Genomic DNA, 24,927 nt, shown 5'->3' with positions numbered 1-24,927 from the left:
GACTTCAATTTTGTTTTACCTATATGCGTACCCCGCGATTTCTTATTTAAAAAAAAAAATTGGGGGCCTAAAGATCCATTTGGGACCCCATGAGCAGGCCTAGAAGGTCAGGATGTTTCTACACTGCCCCCTTTCCTTTTTTTCAACTTTGTTGTACTGTTTTCTTGTGACTCGGTTCTACAGAGGCACAAGATGGCTGTCAACACTTCCTGGTTTGGAGTGTTGACAGACAATTGACATCCAATCAGCATGCAGCTCGTGCTCGTAATTTATTTCCGTACGCGTGCAGTACTTGGTCTCTAGATATCACTACGATTTTCTCAGGAACTACTGAACGGATTTACACCATTCAACAAAAAGCACAATCTGCGAACCGAACTCTACCTCTCAGCCAAATTTGGTGTAATTCCGTTCAGCCGTTCGGGCTTTACCCTGGCTAAAGGTCCCTATGGAAAATTGCATGGGGAAAACACGTTTTGGGTCCTCCCTTTTTTCTCTGCCCCCACTTGACGAATCAACCCAAAACTTTCAGGGAAGGAGTGAAGCATGCCATTTTCTTGGAGAAATTTGCGAAGATTTGCCACTGGCGCCATAGTTATTCCAAATAGAATGTTGTGGATTTCCTATGGAAAGTAGGTCCTTGAAATCTTTATTTCGACTAGTAAGATCATAGAAGATATACATACATTGCGATCACAAAAATGTATACAATGACTCAACAGAATAATTTTTAAATTTGGTCTTTGCGATCTAAATTGAGTTGTCTAAAATCAGTTACCATCTAAAATTTAAAAGAATGTAATTAAGAATCCGCGACCAGTTTGAGGAAGCGTAAATGTGCCTGCCACATTGCCGTTAAGTACTTCGCCATTGCAAACTCTATCTGTGGGGAAAGATCAGTTTTCAGGATTCTATATGCAGGTAAAAAGTTTCTAAAACCCATGTTTTTAAGGAGGGGAATGAGCCAGTATTTCCTGATTTTTTGATAAGGCTCGCAAAAAAATACCACATGTAAATCATTTTCTTGGGGGTGCGCGCATGCCAGGCAACACTCAGTGGTCAGGGGTGAGGACCATGAACTCGTAAACGACCTTAAAGGTAGGGTGCCATACCTCCACTGCAAAAAAAGTTTCCTGGTGAGGGCTGGAGTCATACCATCCAAAACACATTCAAAAGAGTAATGGTCTTTGTTTTGGATGAATGAATTTGTCAGGGAGCCCACCCGTGTCTCATTCATGGCAGCAATCAGTTTTAGGTTTTAATAAGCCGTTGATAGTTCTTTCCTTGAGATCTTGATGCTTGCTTTTGCCGGATCAGTCCAGAGTTCAGGTAATCCAAGGGTCTCAAGCGACCTTTTTATATAGGTTAGCCATGGAATAGAGCTAGCGTTTGGTATATTTAAGAACTCCTGAAGCTCAGTCCTGTATTTAATGAGATCAATGCTGCTCCAGTGTTGTCGCCAGAACGTTAATGGCTTGAGTCCCAGTTCATCTGCAATTGGCCTAATGTCTAGATCAAGTCTCAAAGGAAGCAGTGGGGTGGTTTATTTATTTATTTTATTTATTTTGAAAGTTTTATATAGCGCGAACAAGATCTTTGCAGATATCAGAGCGCCCTACAAGGACAAGGGGGTGATAGAATAATAGTATGCAATAGTTGAGGTAGTTAGGTACAAGGTGCATAATAGTATGTAATAGTTGAGGTAGTTAGGTACAAGGTGCATAGTTACATAGGTAGGTCAAAATACAAGAGGTAGGTCAAAGTTGAGGTAGTGAAGGTACAAGGTGCATAGTCAAACAGGTGCGCCAATATAAATGAAGCGTGACTGACACCTGGTGGTGTGCAAGGACAGTCACATTTGTTTGAGTCTAGGAGCCTGCTGATGTAAAACAACCCTATTGCGTTATAGCTTAAGTTTATGTCGCATAGTTAATTAAAACCATTGCAATAAATTACACAATTGTTAAAAACATCCTTATTTAAAACCATTAAGAAAAATCAAGTAAGAAATGCATTACAGTTTAAAATGATAGTTCAATAAAGCCGATTAAAGACCCACATTTATACACTAACTGCTGGGTAGTGTTGATCCCTGTTTTCACTTGCTCTCATCCAGTTCAACTGTATGCTGTTTACCACGTGAACTCTGCTTACACAAATTGTCCCCTTAGTGCTAAATGGACATCTTTAATAAGGTGTTGCTAAGTCCTATTGTCCCATCTGCTGGTCAGCCTGGGTCTGTGGATCTTGTAGAGCATTGTTCACTATTTTTGTCATTCTGTCTACCACCGTCAGAAATTTCACAAATCTAGTTTAGTTGAGAGTTTGACTGATTCAGGCAGGTGAGCAACGCTTCCTTCTGGTGCAAATCCTTTTTTGCTGGAAATCAATCTTTAGGAGCAGTTGTGCTTGGTGCAGCTCTTCACAAACAGATTACGTGAAGGATGTCACCATAGTTGGAGTTGCACAGCCTGCAGGTCTGTCAGTTTTTCCTCATCCATGGTGGTAGGTGCCCTGTACATGGAAGAATTCCTAGTCTGCTTTAAAAAGTTCACTTTTATAGCTGTGGGGTAACCCTAATTGAAGTAGATTTGTAGAGTTAATGATTTATAAGAATTTAAAGTCATCCATGCGTGAGATCTTTTTGAGAAGGACGCCTTGTCCTCCAATAAGGTGTGATTTTACATTTTTCCAAACTAGTTTTTTGAAATAGCTGTTACCAAGTATTAAGCCCCAAAGCTCAGAGTTTAGTGACTTCCAAGGCTAGCTGAAGAGGATTTCTCGCCTCAGAGGCGTCCATGTGTTGTATGCCGAGCCATAGTAGATAGTTTAGTATATTTGTAGTGGCGCTTCTTAGTTTGTACCAACAGATGATATATGACCTGGCTTAGACTTGTTTTTGCAGGCCGAACTCGTGTCTTATTTGAGCTGGAGATGTGTAAAGCAGGAGGCAGAACATTGTTCTATAGGCTTTAACCTGTGTACTATCCAGGTCTTTGGCGTCTCTTCCCCACATTGCCTCACTAATGTAGGTAATTGAAGGGAGCAGTTTGGCCTGAATTACCTTCAAAAACTGGGTCATAGAGGTATCAGTTGGGTTGACAGGTTTTTCATCGTCATGGCAATCAATTACTCTCCTTATTGCATTATAGATTAGATAACAATCTCAAAAGTTGAACACTGGTGGCTTGTTAGTCACGAAAAGACCTGCAGTTAGTAGTGCACATCAATCTGCCATGGTCCCAGCCCTTCCTGCACACGCTGGCTTAGCAAGCAGCTGAAAAATAAAACTAGTAAGTATTTTTATTTTTGAGCTGTTAGCTGAGCCAGTGGGGCGACGCTCGGCCACCCTCCGCTGAGGAGGAGGCGCTGCTAGTGCCCCGGATCATTGGATGGGAGTCGGGATGAAGGCTGAATTGTCAGGATTTATTTATTTATTTTCAAAGTTTTATATAGCGCGAACAAGATCTTCGCAGATATCAGAGCGCTTTACATAGAAGGGTACATGAGGGAACAAAGTCAAATAGGTAAATCAATAGATCACACAGTACAGAAGGGTACATGAGGGAACAAAGTAAAATAGGTAAATCAGTAGATCATACAGTACAAATAATACAAATAGGTGGCTGCAAAGCCAGTCATGTGAGTGATAAGACAACTCATACAAATAAGTAAAGGGGTCAAGCGAGTAGTACAGATCAGTGCAGGGTGTTAATAGGGTTTGAGATAGTAGATCAAGTGTATTTAGCCATAAGGATAGCTTTTACTTCTTTTTTAAAGAGTGTAGTGGAGGAGATAAGCCTGGTTTCGGGAGGGAGTGAGTTCCAAATCCTACGCGCCATTCCTGAGAAGGAGCGCTTGTATGTTTTTTCCTTCCGGAATCTTCGAGGTTTCAGCAGAAGATTGTTTGTGCCTCTCGTGTTTCTGATTCCCCCAGAGATTGTCAATTTCTGAGCAAGGTAGCCGGGTGAGTTTAGGTGTACCGCCTTGTGTGTCATGCAGGCGATTTTCAGATGTATTCTGGCTTCAAAAGGCAGCCAATTCAGGGACTTCAAGTCGGGGGTAATGTGGGAGTGCTTTTTTGACCCAGTGATGAGTCTCGCTGCAGCATTTAGAGACGCTTTTAGTGGTGCGGTTGTAGTTAGTGGGAGTCCGCAGAGGGCGGTGCTGCCGTATTCAATTCGTGGGATGACTAGTGCTTGTACCGCAGTTTGGAAGTCTTTGGCTGGGAGGTAGGGTTTGAGTTTCCTCAGAGTATTGATCTGGAAGTTCGCTCCCTTTGTTGCCTGGCTGATATGTTGCTGCATGTTGAGATTGGTGTCGAATGTTATGCCTAAAGATTTTGCTGAGTCCAAGATGGTGGGTTGGACATTGAGTGCGGTTAGGAGTTTAAGCCAATGTTGAGTGGTGGATATCTTCGCTGGAGGTGAGATCAGAAGGAACTCTGTTTTCAGGGCATTGAGTTTGAGGTGATTGTCGGCAAGCCAGGATTGGGTGCAACTGATCGTTGAGTTCAGGAGCAGGATGTCATTGATTCATTCATGATGTCATGGATTGGTAGCTTACCCTTGATGGCGCAGGCTGTGTAAACGCACAACTAGCCTGCCACACTAGAGCATTGGTTTTTAGAACAAAGGTGTAGTTTAGGATCCTTACTTCTGTGTTAAAGGTGTAAAATCTCTGCAGATAAGCATTTCAAAAAGGTGAACGCCCAGGGCACTGACAGGCCGACAAACAGGCTATTAGAACGGGCAGTTCTACTACTCGTACGTTTTGTGGTCTGCATTGACAGTGCACCTGTTGCCAGATTTGAGAGGACAAACAGGAGCGGGATGTCAAGCTCCGCCCATGTTCTCAGGAGTACGTTTCGTAAGGTGACGAGTTTACAGGTTTTTATCCCTAATGAATGCATCGCGACACGAGAGCGCGGAGTAGAGTGCCGTTAGTGCTCCCGGTTTCTTGTGTGATATGGGTGCATCTACCTTGCCGTAATCGGTTGTGGCCAAAGCAGTAATGATTGGTACAGAGACGTCACTCCCCACCCTCCATGGTGATCTGCCCACCTCACTTGGTTGTGGGGAGAGCTACCATCTGCTTGTTAAATTTGTTTTCTGTGAACATTAGTTTATGAGCACTGGTGTGGCCCCACAGTTCTGCCCCGTATGTGACTGCCCCCGTGCTTTATAAATTTGGATGATTGGAGCCAGTGGGCGGTATGTAAAGTTCATAACCATCCTTGAGATGCCACCCGCTAACTGCACAAGTTTCATGTTGGCTTTAATCTTGTGTGTTTCCCAGGTCATTTTCTCGTTTAGGGTTACCCCGAGGTACTCAAACGTTTGAATTTGAATTTGAAAAAGAACTTGATTAAGTGCACTGCGGCCAAGCAGCTTCCTGGCGCTGAAGGGTTGGACCAGACTCATGAGGGGGGCGTGGGAGAGCTAGCGGGGGAATGCTTGAGAAAACAGAAAAGTTTTAAGAGCTTTGCAGAAATGGGTGTAGATAGGAATAGAGCGAATGAACAGAGGGAGACTATTCCAGATCTGGGGGGCCAAAACCGAGAATCGGGTGCCTCCCGTTTTGGATTTACGGAAACGGGGGACATGGAGAAGAGAAAGAGAGGAAGAGCGGAGGGTGCGGCTGGGGGCGTAAGGAGTGATGAGAGACCCAATAAAGAGTGGAGCAGAATGGGTGTGAGCACGGAAGGCCAGGCAGGCCAGTTTGAAAATAGATCTGGACTGCACAGGAAGCCAATGAAGAGACTTAAGTGCAGGGGTGATGTGGCAAGATTTGGGAAGGCGAAGAATGAGACGGGCGGCCTGATTTTGAATGGCCTGGAGACGGCGAGTTTCGTAGGCGGGTATGCCCACGTACAGGCCGTTCCCATAGTCGAGGCGAGAGATGATAAGGGCCATGACTATGGTTTTAAGAGCATCCGTCGAGAAGTACCGGGAAATCTTCCGGATGAGGCGAAGGGACAAGAAACTAGAGGACACTACAGAGCTAACTTGGGCGTGCATAGTCAGATCATGGCTGACCTTGATGCCCAAGGTCCGGACAGAAGAGACCGGTGAGGCGGGGGAGCCAAAGGAGGGGGGCCAATAAACCGCGGACCAGGGATTAGAGGGACCACCCGTGAGGACAAGCTCCGTCTTGTCCGGGTTGAGTTTCAAGTGATTGGAGCTCATCCATTCAGATATAAAATCTAAGGTAGAACAGAACTTAGGAAGTGACACAGAGAGCGAAGAAAGATCAAAAACAAGCTGGGAAAGATCAAAAACGTTGAGACCCTCTCTAAGCAGACTGAGCCAAGCATGTGGTTGGGGCGTGTTGACGGATAGGGGTTTAAGATCATGTATTTTGTTTTTAGAGCATTGATCTTGAGTCCCCTTTCCATGCAAAATTCGAGAAAACCATCAATACCCTTTGGATTCCCATGGGGGATTTCGATAGCAGCAGGGTATCGTCCACAAACATAATAGCGGGGACCCTGCTGCCATCTAATTTAGGAGCATCAGTATCTGCAATCCTGGACAGGTGGGCGATTACCCCGTTCACAAAGAGGCAGAACAGGGTTGGTGCAAGCACACAGCCCTGTCTTACCCCTCTGTCAACGGGGAATCTGTCTGTGAGGTCCCCGTTCCTGCCACACCTGACAAGTGCAAAGTTATTGTGATGTAGTTTAATTAAGATGGATAGGATTTCTACTGGGACACCCACATCTGCCAAGACACTCCATAGTTTTGGTCTTGGGACCAAATCGAAGGTGCTTCGCAAGTCCACAAACACAGTGTACAAGCTGCCGCCCTCGATTAGGGCAGTCCTCCAATAAATAAGATTTAGACGGAATATTTGGTCTGTTGTAGATATCCCCCTTCTAAAACCTGCCTGATATGGGTTCAGAATAGCACATTCCTCCAATCAGCTCTGGAGCCTCCCAAAAAGCTTCTGGGACACGTCTATGAGCCTGATGGGCCTGTAATGGCTGGGAGCAGAGGCGAGCCCTTCTTAAATATAGGAACAACCTCAGCTCCCAGCCAAGTACAAGGCACATCCATGCCCCCCAGAACTGCAATAAATAGTAGCAATAGGTAGGGGGCCCATACATCAGGTTCCTGTTTAAACAGATCACCTGGAAGACCATCCAAGCCTGGCGCTTTGCCCAGTGGTAGGCCCGCAATCGCAACTCTGACCTCCTTTTCTGTAAAGAGGTCCCCCTCTGAATAGTTTGTGAGAAATGGGGGAGAATAACATTTTACCCCATTTTCCTCTGTTTAGAGGGACTGGAAGTGTTCCTGCCAGACGCTTGGTGCGATATTTGGCTCTATTGCTGGTACTAGATCAGCAGACTCAGTATTAACAATGCGCCAGAACTTCCGGGAGTCCCTAATGGCCAGTAAACTAGAGAGTTCCTCCCATTTATTCTGGTCCCATTCCATCTTGGCACTATTGACCATTTTCTTGTATGCCCGCCTACTGGTCTGTATGTCTAGTCTACTTTTACCCTCTTTAATAGAAGAGAGAAGATCCCCCTTTGCCTTGCCACATGTGGCATTGTACCATGTGGAACGGTGGTGACCAGCACCTCTAATATGGATCTTGGCAAAGAGATCTGTCGCCAAGGTCCTAACAAGTTCCTCATGTAGCAGCCACAATGTTTTGTGGGTTTCCCTTGAGGTTGGTTCCCCACTGAGGAGTCCAACTTTTTCCAGTGTTGGAATTATTCTCGTTTAGAGGCTAGATAGTTTTTCCCTATTGGTAGCCAATTTTTCCCACCTCACTCTCTTTCTATTATTCTCGAGAAGTAGGCTTGGGTTTGGATTTACCACCACCAAAGCATGGTCCCTACCCTCCTTGGGAGTGGCATAGTCCAATTCTAGGGCGTTGTGGTTACTATCTGATCTGACCAGCACCCTAAAATCAATAATGTGCTGCCACGAGGACAGTTTGACTAGGATGTAGTCTATTCTTGACTCCCTACCCACTCTGTTAAAGGTAAATTTACTGGGGTTGTCGGATTTGGTGCGGCCATTACACGCCCTAAGTCCATATTTAAGGGTTAGGACGGTAATCTGTAGAGCAAGTGGGGTCCATGCTCTAGGTGGGGGGGCTCTAGATATCACTATGATTTTCTCAGGAACTACTGAACGGATTTACACCATTCAACAAAAAGCACAAGCTGCGAACCGAACTCTACCTCTCTGCCAAATTTGGTGTAATTCCGTTCAGCCGTTCGGGCTGTACCCTGGCTAAAGGTCCCGCCAGTAGGTAATATATATATTTTTAGCTTAAGTGTTTTAAACCACGCCCTTTATTACATCGGCCACGGCCCTTTGAGTCCCCCCAGTTTTTTTCATCGCACTTACAGCCCTGCATTTACATAAATATAGGAGTACTTCACCCGTCATACTAGCTGCATTACTGTTGGCTCATCCGCTTCAAAGTAGTATTTTTCCTCCCACCCCACCAATTCTAGGTGTAATGATTATTCACTAACAATTTGGCAAAATAACTTCCAAGTTTAATTGTACTGAACTGTAATGCGCAACCAGAACTACAGGGTCCCTTTGAAACAGCAGCACGGCCTCAAACAGATCAATGCAGTGCAACGCGCACACCAGTCAGAATTAATTTGAAGCACCTCCAGCTGTTCTCCAAACATTGCAGCCTTTTATTGCATTTCCAGCACGCTCGCTGTCCAAGTTAATCCTCCAGGATGCACCACTCTTTCTCCCAGCCAAATTTACTGTTATTTATTATTTTCTTTTTTTAGCTTATATAGCACGAACTAGACGTGTGAGGGTATCGGAGCGCTTTACAGGATTGACGGGTGGTATAAACAGTCTTAGGACGGGTATATACCATTGGGATGGGAACAAGTAGATGCTTTATACAAGGAAAGAAATAATAGGCAGTAACATGTCCCGGATACAGGTGGGATAAAAACAGGTAGATACATTATATGAGAGAGCAGCTGTCAATTCCCGGATAGGATGCCCAGAAGTGCCAGGTAGGTATAATCCGGAAGAGCCATGTGTAATGCCGAATAAAAGGAGAAACAAAATCACTGAAGTGGCACTGACACCTCTTAGGCAATAACAGAAAGCTCAAGGAGAGGCACCAAAACAATACTCAGGTGGCACTGAGTTGGCAGCACTGCACTTTAGTTTGTGTTTCGAAAAGCGCAGCTCGAATAATGCGATTTTGCTGAAGCAGCTTTTTTTGCCAAATAAAGGATGAGCCGCATAATTCACCATCTGCTGCATAGTCTGCAGATGTTAACAAAAAATTGTTTCTAGCTCAAACAGATAAAAAGATACTACAAATGTGGCAATATGTGTTCCCACGTGTAGAAAGACACTTGGCAAAGGTCTTTCAGTGGCTTATTTATGTATTTGGCTGTTTAACTGGTAGTATAGAGGTGGAATGTTTGTCCAGACAGAATTAGTGTGTGTAAAAATGACAAAATAATTCTAATTGCATAGTGAGGCAAAGCCTCTTGTAAATTATTCCCAGTTACACTTATTTGGCAACGCCCCTTCTAGAGAATACACCCTCATCCTTTTTAAACCTACTTGAACCCGGGGTTCCTGTGCCTACAGAGGCGGTGAAGGTTCTGTAGATGAGATGTTTTTAGCAGGCATGGGCGTAACGCAGGAGTGGGTGTTCTCGAAGTCAAGCGCCCGAGAGAGACTGGCTATAACCTGCAGCGATTGATTTACAGGCACCACGGAGGGCCTGATTGTGGCAAGGGGGTTCTTCTAGTTCGAAAGAAGAGTCTTTTATATAACATGGGAAAGCAGGACATGTTACATAGGCTGGGATTTGAAGGTTTGGCAGTTTCTCTGCCAACTGCAGCCGGTGACGGAAAGGATATGCTTAAAACTAGAAGGGGGGTAGAGCTACCCAGTCTGGTCGGGAGCTCTTAAAGAATTTGTGTAATGAGGGTGAGCTTATCGCAGCCTGTGATGCGATAGATTTCAAGAATGAAAGCACGAAGTGGAGAGAAAACACTCTGTGCCAATGTCCTAAAGCACGTACAATGCGTTTTGGAGGTGGCATTTCAATTTCCCCCCCACATCCTGCGCGGCGGCGCGGCGCCCCTGGCTTCTCATCACGGCGCAACGGGGTGCTGCGGCGCACACTTCAGGAACCACTGCACTATTCCATATCTCACCCTATAGGTCTATAAATATCTTTAATCTACATATACTTACTTCCTTTATGCACCCATAAACTTTCCATGTACCTATGGATCTATGTATTTATTACGTTCTTCTAATTCACCATATCCAATGCACTACCCTCTATTCACCCTATACCTCTCTCAATAAATCTTTCACCTCAACTCCCTAGCTCATCTCAACCCTCTTTCTACTACTCTTTCTAATGCACCAGACTATTTCTCACCCTATACCTCTATCAATATATCCACTACCTCCACTCTCATTCATCCCAAACCCCATACCCCTACTATGATAACCTAAATAGCCCTTTCTAGACTCCCCCCACTCCGCTATAACACAACTTTTAGTATACTGATCCCACAAAACAAGCCTTTCTAAACTATTCCCTCTGACTCTTCCCCTCCACATCCCTTTTTACTCATCCCAACCCTGCCACTACTGCTATAACCTCTCAAAAATAAGTCTAAAGCCTTCAACTCTTCTATACCTCAACTATCCTTTTCAATCGAAATAACAGAGTAACATGTCCACTTCTCAAATTTAATATTTGACTATACTAATTCACCACTAATCTTTTACGGGTTCCAGCTACTCGACGAAAAGCACTTCAAGCGCTATTTATATTTGTAAACCTTTGTCCCTCTTCTATCCCTCTGCTACCCTGCTCAAACAAAATAACTGACTAGCATCCACCAGTCAAATTACTTTCATATTTCACTATACTAATTTAACACTAATCGTTTAATGGGTTCTGTAGTAGCGTGCTACTTGCCAAACAAAGAAGCACTTTAATACCCCATCAATGGTAACCAGCACTATATAAACACAAACCCTTTTCCCTCTTCTATCCCTCTGCTATCCTTCTGAATCCAAATAATTGACTAACCTATCCACCACTCAAATTACTTTCATATTTCACTATACTAACTCAAGAATTATCCTCTATTGGTTCTGGAGTAGCGTGATACTCGCAGAAAAAGCTCTTTGATGCCTCAAGAAGTGCTATATAAGCAATTACAATACAATACAATACAATAAAACACACATAGGGAGACTAGTGCTAGGGGAAACGCTGCTTGAGAAGGTGGACATACTTGAATTCCTGGGTATAAAACGCTCTTCTAACATGACATGGAAGCCACATGTCAATAAGGATATTGAAAAACATAGACAGATTGTAGATGTCTTTCTCAAAGAGCATCGCGCATCATTTGGTGAACCTATAGCGCCTGCTCTGCTGATCTAAGAAGATTGGCCTCCACCCTTTGCAGAGCAGAACTCTGGTGTCGTATGGTTTTTAATTTCTCAGTAAAACTGCATTTGTCAAACTACATCAACATCAATACTGCCTGAGACTGAGTCCACACAGACCCTCAGGATGTATTGGCCTTAGTTCTGGCTAGCTGACAGTGCACCATCTGTATCACTAACCTAGCAGGGTAACAGATGATATGTGCAACTTCAGACAATGACAACCCTGACTCCCCAGGGAAATCATGGAAACAGATCTAAAGCACTTTCATTAGGTCATGTATGCATGCCCAAAGGGAAACAAAATAAATACTCGAATTGGCATTTAAAAAATTTATATAAGCAATAATATTCTTGTGTAAAATACTTGTACTGAAATTGTCAATAGAAAGAAACAAACCAGAGTAGTCAGCATCACAAGAATGGTAAAGAAAATGACCTTAATCATTGTGTTGTTACCAAGATAATATGCTTGCATATGAGTATAGTTATAGTTATGCTCCTCCCTAATGCTCCCTATATTAAGGTGGCTATTAAGGTGGCTAGGATGGGTGTATCTGCCACAATGCCTAAGGGTGATGTAACTCCCCAGTTACCTTTGGGGAAGTTTCAACTGGGAGCCCATCTTGGTGTAGAGCTGGGCACTATCCTTCTCTAGATGTAAACAGGATTCAAGTGACCTGTAATTCTGGCATTGGATGACATTCACAGTGTCAGGGAAATGCTCCTCTAACTAAGCAAAGAAATTATGTTATTTATATAACAACCTTTCCCGTGTCACCACGCGAAAGCCCCTGCCAGGCCACCATTATTGATTCCATCCTGACAGAGCAGTCACTGAGCGAACAATAACAAACAACAACATTTTACACTGTGAATTTTAGCTTTCATGCATATGGTTTAAGGCTAAAATATGCCTTCCAAGAAGAGTCAAAGTAACCCTAGTTATTTTAGAGAACATTATCCCATTCAGGCAAATAAGCAAATGTGTCAACATTCAAGAAAAATGTCAACTTTAAACGTGAGCATGTAAAATGGTGGTGTTTTCGCCTGGGTCTAATATGACCACATGACACCCACTCCTTGGACATGAGGCGACTAGAAAGCTTCCTAAAATGTCTGCTAAAAATATATATTTAATCATGTATTAAAACCTAAAGTGATAAAAGCATTGCTCTCTTTAATATTAAAAGCATAGAGAAAACTGAATTGTATTCAAATTCAAAAGAAAGACAGATAAAAAAGATTGTAATTTAAAAGCAATTTAGCTAGTAAAATGGCCAGATAAAAAAATGTCACTACTCGAAAACTGCCAGATTGATTAAATATTATGAAGAGAAAAGCAAATATTGCTGTTCCGAGCTACTGCCGACAATGTTTCCATTGGCACCTGGCTCACCAATTCCAAAGAACAAACATGTTCAACTTCAACCCCCTCGGCAGGCGCTAAAGGTGTGACAGCCACTAGTGCATCTGCAGACGATCCAGAATATCGGGAGCTCTATCATCCCAGCAAAGCCTATATTATGAATTTTGATGCAACTGCAGTCGAGCAGGGCATCTGTGCAAGTAGGCTTTTAAGGGACCCATCAGCAGCTCTATGTCCGTAGATTGGACTGGTTGCATCCCCAAACATATATCCAGGGCACACTCAGAAGTTTTCCAACATTAATGAAGTGACGAGATTTGAGAATAAATCTAAGAACCTTAGCTCACTCACCACCTAGCACCCCTCTATATCCTCTGTCTTTAGGTTTGGATTTAGGCCCAGATCTCTGTACTGGGGAGAATGTATGACATTGTTCTGCATTCTGTCCATCACTTGTTGTTTTTGCAATAGCAGAAACATGCCATCTTTCTAAAAGTGGCATTTTTAAGAGGGTAATGATAAATTTGACTTTACCAGTAAAAAGGCTTCACCATTACCATTTCAATTATATGAATCATGGCAGATCTACTCCTTCTCAAACAGGAATTACAGCATATAAAGCGTAATAAGGAATTCCTAATGTTAACCTATTAGAGGGGTAGGCCTCATAGCAGTGAAAAATTAATGTGGGTTTTTTTCACTACCTGAACATGCAAAACATAAAAGTACATGTCCTACTTTTTGATGACACATCCTGTCCTATGGGCTACCTAAGGCCTTTAGGGGTGACTTATATGTAATACAAGGGAGGGTTGAGGCTTGGCAAGATATTTTAAATACCAAGTGGACATGGCAGTGTAAACTGCATTCACAGGCTTTGCAGTATCATGCCTGAGACATGTTTAAAGTGCCAGTTGTATCGATGGCACAATCAGTGCTGCCGTCCCACTATAATCACCTAATTTACTGGCACTGGCCACTTTTAGTACACTCTACTAGAGACCTATCTGTAAATTAAATATGCCAGTTGTGGATAAGTTAAACAAACCATGTTTGAGGAAGAGAGCACATACATTTTAGCACTGCACTGGTGAACAGTAGTAAAGTGCTCAGAGTCCCAAGGCCAACAAAAATAATTCAGTATATTTGGAGGCAAGCAGGCCAAAAGTTTGGGAGAAGGCCACCCTAAGGGGATTCCTATAGATGTAGCTGCCCATGTACTTGGTTAAAAAAAGATGTCAGCGCTGAGTGCAGGGTGACATCCAGATCCCCTTTAGATTCTTGAAAGGGGTAGTACAGATATTGTCTTCCCTCTGCGTTATAGAATCTTCTAGCTTTAAATAGAAACTTGGGCAACTGCATCAATTGGAATCCCCATTGGGGGTCCTTTCTTGAACTGAGTATTTCCTACACGCTGAACTATGCATGATCCATTTTTTATTACTCCACCTAGGCTTGGAGGGGTTTTACTTCCACAACTGATTTTAGGCTGTCTTGGACTCAGGTTGTTCACCCTTGTAGAATCCTAGCAGACATCTGCTGTGATGTTCTACAATGAACACATACCCACAGGGTTGAAAGTTGACAATAACATTGATGATCCATATTCATGGCCAACAAGCCTAGAGAATGGACCAATAGTAGCAGAGACTGTTCAGCTTTTGACATTTGAAAAAACTGACATTTTTCCACTGTATTGTTTGTCTTTTATTATATTGTTGCCATCTTTGGTTTTTTGATAGCTTTGTTGCTAGGCTCACGTGTCTACACTGTGCCACGTTACCACTAAGTAACTCTTTTATGTTTTTGCAATTTTTGTGTAACAGCCATATATATGAGAATGATCTTCTCTAATAACTATGTATACTCGGATGCATGACTGTGAATATACTAAGTTACTGCATTCTCTGGCGTGTTGTATCTAATCATTAGTAGATTATGTGTAAGCCTGATATCCATTGACACAAGTTTAGACTTGTTCATCTTTTTTGGATACTTTGTTCAGGAAGTCAAAAACCTTGGTGTATGGCTCGATGCTGACCTGTCTTTTGGACCCCAAATAGACCGAGTGGCTGGTGTCTGTTTCAGCGTTTTAAAAATCCTACGGAAGGTCCTTGCTCTCCTTCCTATGTCCGCCCGGAGAACGCTGGTACATGCCCTCGTGACATCGCGCCTAGACTATGGCAACCTATTGTACTTGGGAGCCACCTGCAAGGCAATAAACCGCCTCCAGGTATTACAGAATGCAGCAGCCCGCCTCATCCTAAAAACCCCAAAAAGATCGGATTCTAAAGCTGCTCTTCAGACTCTCCACTGGTTGCCAGTGACAAGCAGAGTGGAATTTAAAGCCCTCTGTACCTGTCACCGTATTCTTGCTAGGAAAGCGCCTACACCACTTCAGAACCTAGTTACCAAGTATGTACCATCACGCGCTCTGCGCTCTTCACACAGAGGTCTACTTATGGTCCCTAGGGTCAGAAGGGCCCGCATGGGTGGACGCTCTTTTCGCCATTTGGCAGCGAAGCGCTGGAACGCCCTGCCTCTTAATCTCCGCCTAGACCCATCGGAGTCCAGCTTCCGGAAGAACTTAAAAACACACCTATTTTCAAGATAATTGGGCTCACTCCTCACTACTGCTCTGAGTTTTTCAGGTGTAGCGCGGGGACACGCTTCCTAGCGTAACCAAGCGCTTTATAAGCCTCCCTTAATAATAATTTGTTGGTCCCTATTTATAGGTATCTTATTGAAGCACCAATATCACACGAGGAAATGTTGTCTCCCAACAGAACTCTGTAGTTTTATATAGTTGTATACCCAGGTCTGTCAGACACAGGGCAACTCTGTTATTATTAATGGCATTTGGCATAGTTAAGCATGAAAAAAATACTCTTTACCATTTAGAAACCGTCTTTTGAGAAAACAATCAACGAGGGAATACAGATTTGCTTGACACACGTAATACCCAGAAGGGCACGATTCTGTCTTCTGTGTAAATTTTAAGCAAAGTTTAATGTGTATCAATTTTAAAGACAAATAACATTGACATATTTTTTTATATGGTATTTTAAATGTTTAAAGGACCAATACTAAAATCAATATTATTGATATTATATCTATTTACCCACGTTTTCTCAGGTACCACCAAGCACTGTCAATACTTCCACCATTGCATCCATATTGGTTGTTTATATCGCAAGAAATCAGATTTTGTGGAGAAAGATTTTCTTTGAAGATTCCATTGGAGTGGATTGCAATTCGATCTGCGGCAACACCTGTTTTTGAAAAAACACATGTTATAGATTATATTGAATTTAATGTGATTGCTACTTGAATCACATACACTGTCAAAGTGATCAATGAATATTTCATACATGGCTTAATTCCAAGGCACCTCAAGCACACTAAATGTTGGTGTTGAAGAAAATGACTAAAGACCCCTAAGAGCTAATGAATCACATCCTAATGTATTATCCCCTTTGGCACACAATACCATAGAGTCCACATTCACAAGACAGCTCCACGACCATACATTAGGCAATACATCGAATTCAGTATGCTCAGTGTTACCGAATATGTCTGAACCAATTTCACAGAAGATCTAGTGTCATTTGACTCATGACAGCCCAACGCTCAGAATCTACATGACCTGACAATGGTTAATAAGCAAGCAGGTCATTAGATTTCCCTAGGTTGTCTCAGAAACAGCCATGCCATGATCATAGACATCATCTCATACCATATTCTATTGGCATTCATAAATAAATACATTCATACAAAAATAAATATATAAATAAACAAATGGCAAAGATTATTTTTGCTATTTTGTATTTAATTTTGAGATAAAACATGATTTTTGCGAAGTTAGCATAGGCTATGGTCCAAGAAACATAGAGGCAGATTTATTACCTTTTGGTAAAAATGAATGCAGCAACCAATGTTGAGCCACCACCTTGCATCAAAGGGTGTGAGAAGAACAGGTCCATATCCACTAAGAAATCACTGTTTTTCACCCCATGTGCTGGTGTACTTTTAGTTCCCAGGTGGCAACACACAGGTGTCTTCTGTCAAAAAGAGGTTTTTTCTAGAACTGACCCATTCCATTACAAACACCTATATCTTAATAGTTTCCCACTTTCAATGTGTGCTGTAAAGAGCAACACGTCTGCAATGCAAGATACATTTGGAGTCATTTAAAACTTGCCTCACTATTACACCTGCCTCAAGGAGGTGTAATTTGTTGGCCCAAATCCTTGTCTACAAATGTTAGTAGATATACATTTGTATAACAAACCATTAGTGGTTGCATTTGAACACCCGTGTATCACACATAGTACACCATCTGAGATAAACCGGAGCTAAGTAGTAAATAGTGCAACACTTTGCGCTGGAATTGAGATACCTTTGTGATGCAAACCTATTTCAAAGTGTAGGTAAATGTTGCACATAATGTTTAGCAGAATAATTATGATTCTCATATACAAAACATCATTAAAGTTCATACAGTCGTTGAAGCTGACCAAAGGTAAAGCTGTGTAAGCTTCAAAGAGTTAAACTCAAAGCCCATAAGTGAAATCTTTGAGTGTTAGGTAGCAACCTTATCACCTTTTCCACAGTACTGCTAAGGTATTTTGTTTTCCAAGTTTCCAACATTAAACCATCTTGTTGGTGTTTCTGTGTTATTGCCTCACATATGTACACTCTCTGAAAGCTAAATAGAATGAGGAGCAGAGAGGTCCACTTGGCAGAGATAGCCATGACCTACAGGTAAATATGCTTGAGTACCTACTCATGTTATGTTATGTTAGTATGAATTTGTAGAGCGCATGTTCACCCCAGAGTTTCTTGGCACTGTGTGCCGTTGGGGAACCCGTCCTGGCTTTCCCTGTGAGATGGTCCCTATTGGGCATCCCCAGCAGCAAGGGGGCCGTTGTGGAGATTAAGCAAGCTATTGCCCAGAGTTGCAGCGTGGGACCCATGGTTAGAGAGGCACCGAGGCAAGATTTATTGAGCCCGCTGACATTGGTTCCGTACCCTACCGCGTCAGGAATTGAACCCTGGTCCCGGGCCAACCTCTGCTTCTGGGTCCGCCGCCTCTAACCGGTGAGCCACACTTCTCCACTGTTCCATTATTTCCACAGGTAATGAAATCCCTGTGAGTGTTGGTTACAGATATTGCCCATTATTGCTGCTCTTTCTTGAAGAGTTGGTATTTGTATTGTTTATTCACTTTTATGATCACAATCTTTGAGACATTTAGGGCCCAATTCACAATGGGAAAGTTGCAAGTGCGCAGTCGCCACACTTGTGGTGAAGTCTTGGAGGTAAGTACAATTCAATCAATAAAACACATTTCCTAGCGGGGGCTGCATTGCATTTTGCGATGCAGGGCGCGCTACGAAATTCGTTTTTATTTATTAAATTGTTTACTTAACTCCTATTATCAATTTTCCGGTTTTTAGAACCCCCTACCCTGCACCTCCCCTGCCCCGCCTTTCTGCCCCACTGCAACTCCCTCCACAGGCCGTGGCTGTTTCCATGGCGCACTCTTTGCACTGCATGTGTTATTTTACAAAGAATCAGTTGAAATGAATGTGCTCCTACAGAAAAGTTCCAGGTTGGTCCAACCTGTTTCCTCAGCCCAGTAAATTCAGGTCTTTGCCAGATTGGCTCAGGTGGTTGGTACAAGTCCTACTCTGGCTCAATGTTAGAATTTTTCAAAAGTCCTAAAACTTTACAGAGGCATGTCCCTTTTTCTTCAGCTTTTCAACTAAGGCTCACAAACTCCATGGACGGCTCTTAGGACTTTAGAACTTTAGAACTTGATCCAGCAATTGCCTTGACCTGCCTTGACCTGGCACCAGTGCAGGTTATGTTGCGAATGACCAGCTGGGAATTTAGGATAAAGTGTGTTTTCAGCTTTTGGGGTACCTTTAGCCACACTTTTTTTTCTTATGTACAAGGTAGAAGAAATCGATCCTTTAGATCACCTCTCAGATTACAGCACGAGGGTTGCAGTCCACTTATGATCATCTTCAGGTCCAGATAGTTAACTGAGCAGGGCTCCTTGGGGTTCCACATATAATGGTAGCACTGGCTAGTAGGTGGGGGTGACTCTTAGCTCATCCCTACCCGATGAGATACACCTCCCCAGGGATAACAACACTACCCACTATTCCAGTAATTCTTCTTAGCTCTACTGAAAACTATCCCACAGTGACACTCCTAAAATGCACGGTAGAGGAATTCTTCCTCCTTAGTGCAGAGCCTTTGTGTCTACCCAGAGGTGTGGCCATTGAAATGAGCAATCCCTTTCCCTGAGTCCAATCCAAACTGCCTTTTGAGGTAGCCTCCCTCCCGTTGGGTGCGGAGCCAACCTGGCTAGTGTGGGCCTGGGGAACAAAGGAAGGATTGCCTTCCTTCATGTCTCACTTTACAACTCCTTGTGAAAGACCAAGTCTCACCTTAGTTTCTTCCAAGTTAATGACGTTCCTGAGCCCACAACAATTGCCCGTTCCAGGCCATTGTCTCTGCTGTGGGAGCAGTTTTCACATGTCAGGGAGGCCCAGACAGGTCAGCTGTCCAAGCCTAATGCTAAAGACTAACTGGGGTCAGGCAGGAAGAGTGTCGTTTGCAACATATTTAATGAAAATCTTACTTCACCAATTAATTGTTTGTTTAATAAAAAAGAAAAAATATTTTGAATGACCATGCTAGCAATATCTTGTCAAACTTTACAACGGTTTATAATCTATATGTTTGCATTTTCCTGGATCAAGCAACAGCCACACCAGTGAAAAAAGCTATTGGGGGCTTGTCACTGGAGGAGCAAATATCATGCAACCTACCTTGTAGGCAACAAGGTGTACTTAGGGGTAACGTTATTATTATTTAAAAGCAGTTTTCGAACTTTTCATAATGAGTTATTTTGACAGGTTTGCCAACAGGAATTTAGGTTGCTGCAGTCAGGCTACAAATGGCTGCCCTCAACCTCTGTTTTACTGGCCAAGGCTATGGATGGAACAAAAGGAGGCACAGTTTATAGGTGCCCTTTAACTTTGAAACCGTGGGGGTACTTCCAACACCATATACTAAGGAACTATAGAAATATACTAATCGAAGGTCACCCAATTTAACCATGTTTAAAGGAGGAGCAGAGGCACTTTACTCTTGTTTACCAGAGGTGAAGTGCACATAGTTCTAAGTTCATCAAACCAGATGGGGCAACATTTGGATTGTCAATTGCCTACATTGTGGATCTTTTAATATAGTATTCAAGGGCTACGCACTAGGGACCTGGTTTAGAGTTTGGCTATTATACGTAATGGTAATTATAAAAATGTGGATGAAATTATAGTCACATTTCCGATGGTATATCCCAGCATCAAACATCAGGCCTGAGGATTGAAATAGGTTATTTAGTTTGTGACTACTCTAGTGGATCGGGATACTAAATGAGAACTGTCATCCTGGTTTAGGACTTTAACACCTTCGATGCTCATGATGAGCTCAGCTCGTCATGAGGTACACCTCTCGTACCCTCATGACGAGCTGAGCTCGTCATGAACAATGGGAATAAATGGTGTTAAAATTAGGTTGCAGTTATTGTAGATTAGGTGTAAGGGGAGAGGGAGACTGCAACCAAAGGCACCAGAGCTTATGAACTATATGCTACAAAAAAGGAAACCTATATGATGTGAGCAATGGGGTAAGGCTGAATAGAAGCTAAATGTACCATACAATAAAGAATTATCACTTACAAAACACAGTATCCTCTGCTCATAATACTCTAAGGTATTTTTAAAAAAAGTCTAAGAACTGTGTTCACTAAAGTAAACTTTATTAACGCTATGTTAAAAAAAAAAGCAATAAGAACCGCAAATTAGAAAACTATGGTTACCTACACAACAAACCATAACTCACATCCATGCATTGCACAGCACATTACCACAAACATGACATTGCTGATCACATCTGTAATGGCATCATCCATGACAGCACCAAGGACATCTCACATCACTGATGAGATCACCTATCCTTTGGCACCCCACTAAGCTGGCTAAAGAGGATATGCCAGAGTGCTGCACTGATAACACCTGGACACAGACAAATTTTAGACAAAAGCTAAGTGAGTTGATGCATTCTGTTATAATATCTTCTTGCGTAAACTATTTAGACATAAAAACTGGACTATTCTACTTGTAACTTCTTCCTTTAGATGTTTTCTGTATTACAATAAGTGTTTTAGGTGGCTTTTTAACCTAGTACTGTAGTCTCCTTACCACTGTATTATCGAGAAGCAGAGTACTGTTACAGTCTGACTTTATCGTTAACCGCTGTGAATTACATGAACAGCAAGAGTGTGGTGAGAATGCCTGAATAATGTCTTTGTGAGTTCATTATATTTACATAGCGGACTCCTCAAACATTAATGTATGACAGATTGACAGATATTATTAGCTGATGTGCAGTAATATTAAGCTTAATACTACTCATTACTTTTCTTTGAAGGCATCCTGTTTTAAGCATTGCTTTAAGAATTCAAAATATGTAATTTATTGCCAGGTGTTTTCTTTATATTCTTCCTTAAATTTACCTTAGTACTGTCTTGAAAAACAAAGATGTACAATCCTACCTTATATCATCCACAATAATACTTCAGCACATTTTGTACATTTCATGGGTGAACTATCAGATTTCATGGGTGAATTATCGAATAGCATATAGAAAATGGTGTTATGTCACTTACATTTACTACCAAGATTATTGTGCACCTCTGTGCTTTTTTCAAAAATCAAAGTTAGGTTGTTTAAACAAAAATCAGAGTTCAGTTGTTTAAACAAGTCTCTCTTGGGTCTCTTTGTGCAGCCATACAAACTGTGGGCAAGATGTACAAATTTAATTACTGTTCCCAAACCCTACAATTTAATAAATCATAGCTTTTACAACTAGTAAATGTGTATTTCAAATGTACTTCATTTGGTGACAGATTCCTTAATTGCTAATCGGGTTCATTAAAGCACACTGAACCAGTATTTTGAAGGGGCATGTTTAGGCCATCCTTATAATATGTATTAATGTTTTGTAACCAATTTCCAGTTGCAAAACAATAATAATGTACTGCCTGTTGAAAAAAAGTGGGTGCTCATTTGCATATGGGAATGATCAAAATAAAAAATGTTTGTGAGTAGAGAGCGGTTCATGGAACAACTGCCTGCTATTATAAACAGTTTTCAAAATAGTTTTAGTTTTTTCTAAATGCAGCACATTTTCCTTTAAGAAAAACAAGCTCCATTTAAAAAAGAAAGATTGCTTTATTTGTAGCAATAAAAGCAGTCACGGACATGGTGGTCTGCAGAACCCAGCAGGCACCATCCTTGTCATGGAAACTAATTGTACTAGGTCACAATTTGCGGCCTATCTTATTAATATGCATGAAGTAGGTGGGATTGCAACTCACTATGATTCAGACTTTTAACAAATCTTTACTGATTGCAAAAATACTTGTAACAAATTATTACCTTTATTTGGTAACCGGCAAATAGTTGATCTGGCCCTATTCATTTTCTTTTCAGCAGAGGCAGGTCTGTGCATGTTGCAAACTTGGCATCAATATCCCTTTTCAGGCTGAAGATATAATGAAAAATGTAGAGGTTTTTTTTATTATTCAACTAATATGGTTAATACTTAGTTGAATTTCTCAAACAGGCAATTATAAATATTATATCTCATAATGTTAACCATTACAACATTACAATGAATGTATTGAGTCTGGCAATGCTAATTATGTATGTTTTTATCTTGGGAATGTAGTCGCTACAATTAATTATGTAATATTAGTGCAGAGTGCTAAATTGTGACACAACCATTGTTTGTGGTGCATTGTTAATTTGGTGGCAAATATCAAATGCAGGATTACATGGAAAGTATCAAAACTATATATTTTTTTTCAATTTGTTAATACTTAAGATATCTATTAGTGCAAGCCAGACCTCCCTTGTCCGGACTTGCTGGCTTGGAAAATCCTTTGAACATTATTTTTTTCTGATTTTCAACATTTGTTTTTCAAATCATGTCAATTCCTCCAGACTCACGTGCTCATGAATATATGTTTGTCGAGCGTTCACCTCTTGTGGATGGATTTTCTGTGAGTTTGGTGTAAGCACAGGCAACAACATGGGTGAAGTGTAGACAAAGGAATACTCTGTAAGAAGAGTTGATGTCTCCCTAACAGCATATGATTCCACCAGTTATTTTAAGAGTTGATTACCTGTCCTGACGTGCATAGAAGCCATCATTCCTGCTAGCAGAGGCAAAGATCTTGCCAACCCTGCAGCAGAAGTGAATTTCAAGAAAGAGGGAGGTGAAGCTTTCTATGGTGTGGTGGGTCTGAAGAAGAGAAGAACTGTCAAGTCTGATCTGTGTGCCCTGGTGTTGGAGGTCCCCAGGCTCAGCAATGAGATAACGGTAAGGATTCATGAAGCATCCGAGCCCTGTCTGTGATATTGGATTACCTGATCTGCTAAGCCCGATCTGAGAGTTTGTGGCATGACCGGGTTCGCGGACATTGAATTATGAAGCCCCTGTGTGCTCCAAAGGTGCTCCACCTGTACCCAGTCACAGCATGATCATGAGCTGCTGTATGACCTGAGACATCGGAAAACTTGAAGCCGTCCGTCTAATCAGTAAGGCCTGTGAGATGCTTCACCATCTACTCGAGCTCAGCCATGCATGGCTGCACTGATGCAGACCCAAACAAACTCAGTGAGGTTAGTCCCAGCACCTTCTGGACCAGCCATGAGAAGATCCTGCTCTCCCTTGAGCAGACATCCCTGACTACACAGCATCACCCAGACATGCTATTCGAGGAGGTTGAAAAGGACTGCAGGCTCACAGAGAGTGTGAGCAAGAGGGCATCGGAGGTGCCATTCAGTTACCAAAGAAGTGCATGCCCACTCACGGACAGAGGTGGGAACCTGTGAGCTGAGTTAAACAGACAGTTCACTAACACAAGACTATGGGGGAAATCTGCACTGAGTCACGCTAGTACCAGACTCTGAGAGGGAACCACCTGGACTGTAAGGTGGGACTAGGGTCAATAGCAGAATGAGGCCCCACCTATTCTAGTGCTAGGACACTCATTTCCATTGTGTAAATTTTGTTATGTGTAGTATTTAGTTCCGCTGTATATTAAGTACGTTTCTTCTTGAAAGTCAAGCACCAGATTGAACAATAATTTTGTTGTAATTATCCCTTTAAGTACTGATGATGCATTCAAGAGAATGTGAGGTACATCATCAGAACTCAGGGATTGTTGCACTGGGTGACCGTTATGTGATCGGTTGCCTGCGCGTGTCCTCTGGTGGTTGCCAATAAAAGAGTTGTTCATGTTACCCGACGTGGTCGATATCTTATTTTAATACATTTATTGTAGTAATGTGTGTTTCTGGAGTACTAGGTTTGACCAGCCCCAAACTACTTCTCTGAGAAGTCTATAAATGCTTCCATTTCTCCAGCAGAGAGTCAACCGCTGAATGGGTTGTTCTTGGCCCTGTTTGCTCAGCCACCGTAGGTCGTAACCCTGGACGTCAGAGAAAACGTGCTTGTATGGAAACCTATGAAAACCACACATTTTTTGTTTGCAACAATTCTTTATTAGCATGTTGTTCCAGCAACAAGCATTTGGGGCCCGATTCACAGAATAAATTTAAGACTAAATCCTAAACGTACTCTTATTTTGGTATTCACAGAATGAACTTACTACTTTTGGTATTCACAGAAGTTAGGATTTTGTCTTAAGTTTGTCTTACGACAAACTTAAGACAGACTTAAGACAAACTTAAGACAGACTTAAGACAGACTTTAATTTAGGATATTGTCTTGTCTGCCTTAAGTCTGTCTTAAGTCTGTCTTAAGTTTGTCTTAAGTTTGTCTTAAGTCTGTCTTAAGTCTGTCTTAAGTTTGTTTTAAGACAAACTTAAGACAAAATCCTACCTTCTGTGTATACCAAAAGTGCATTCTTTGAATACCAGGGGACGCTTTGGAGGTCTGCGCTTGTGGTATCCCTGCCTGCTACCTTGATTTCTGGCCCCTGACATCCCTTGGTGGGGCTCTTTTGATTAG

General features: G+C 42.1%; 1 protein-coding gene across 1 annotated transcript in view; it reads right to left on the bottom strand.

Moving 5' to 3' along the window:
• Positions 1-24,927, bottom strand: part of TINAG (tubulointerstitial nephritis antigen) — a 975,673-nt gene that overhangs the window by 382,492 nt on the left and 568,254 nt on the right. Inside the window, exon 6 of the mRNA XM_086926440.1 lies at positions 15,929-16,079. Coding sequence (XP_086782566.1) covers positions 15,929-16,079 — 151 coding nt within the window. The remainder of the gene's footprint in view (positions 1-15,928; positions 16,080-24,927) is intronic.

The sequence above is a fragment of the Lissotriton vulgaris genome, chromosome 6 (assembly GCF_964263255.1).
Source record: "Lissotriton vulgaris chromosome 6, aLisVul1.2, whole genome shotgun sequence".
In the NCBI taxonomy this organism is placed as follows: domain Eukaryota; kingdom Metazoa; phylum Chordata; class Amphibia; order Caudata; family Salamandridae; genus Lissotriton; species Lissotriton vulgaris.
The sequence above is the reverse complement of the archived record's forward strand: the minus strand, read 5'-3'. Positions and strand labels throughout refer to the sequence as shown.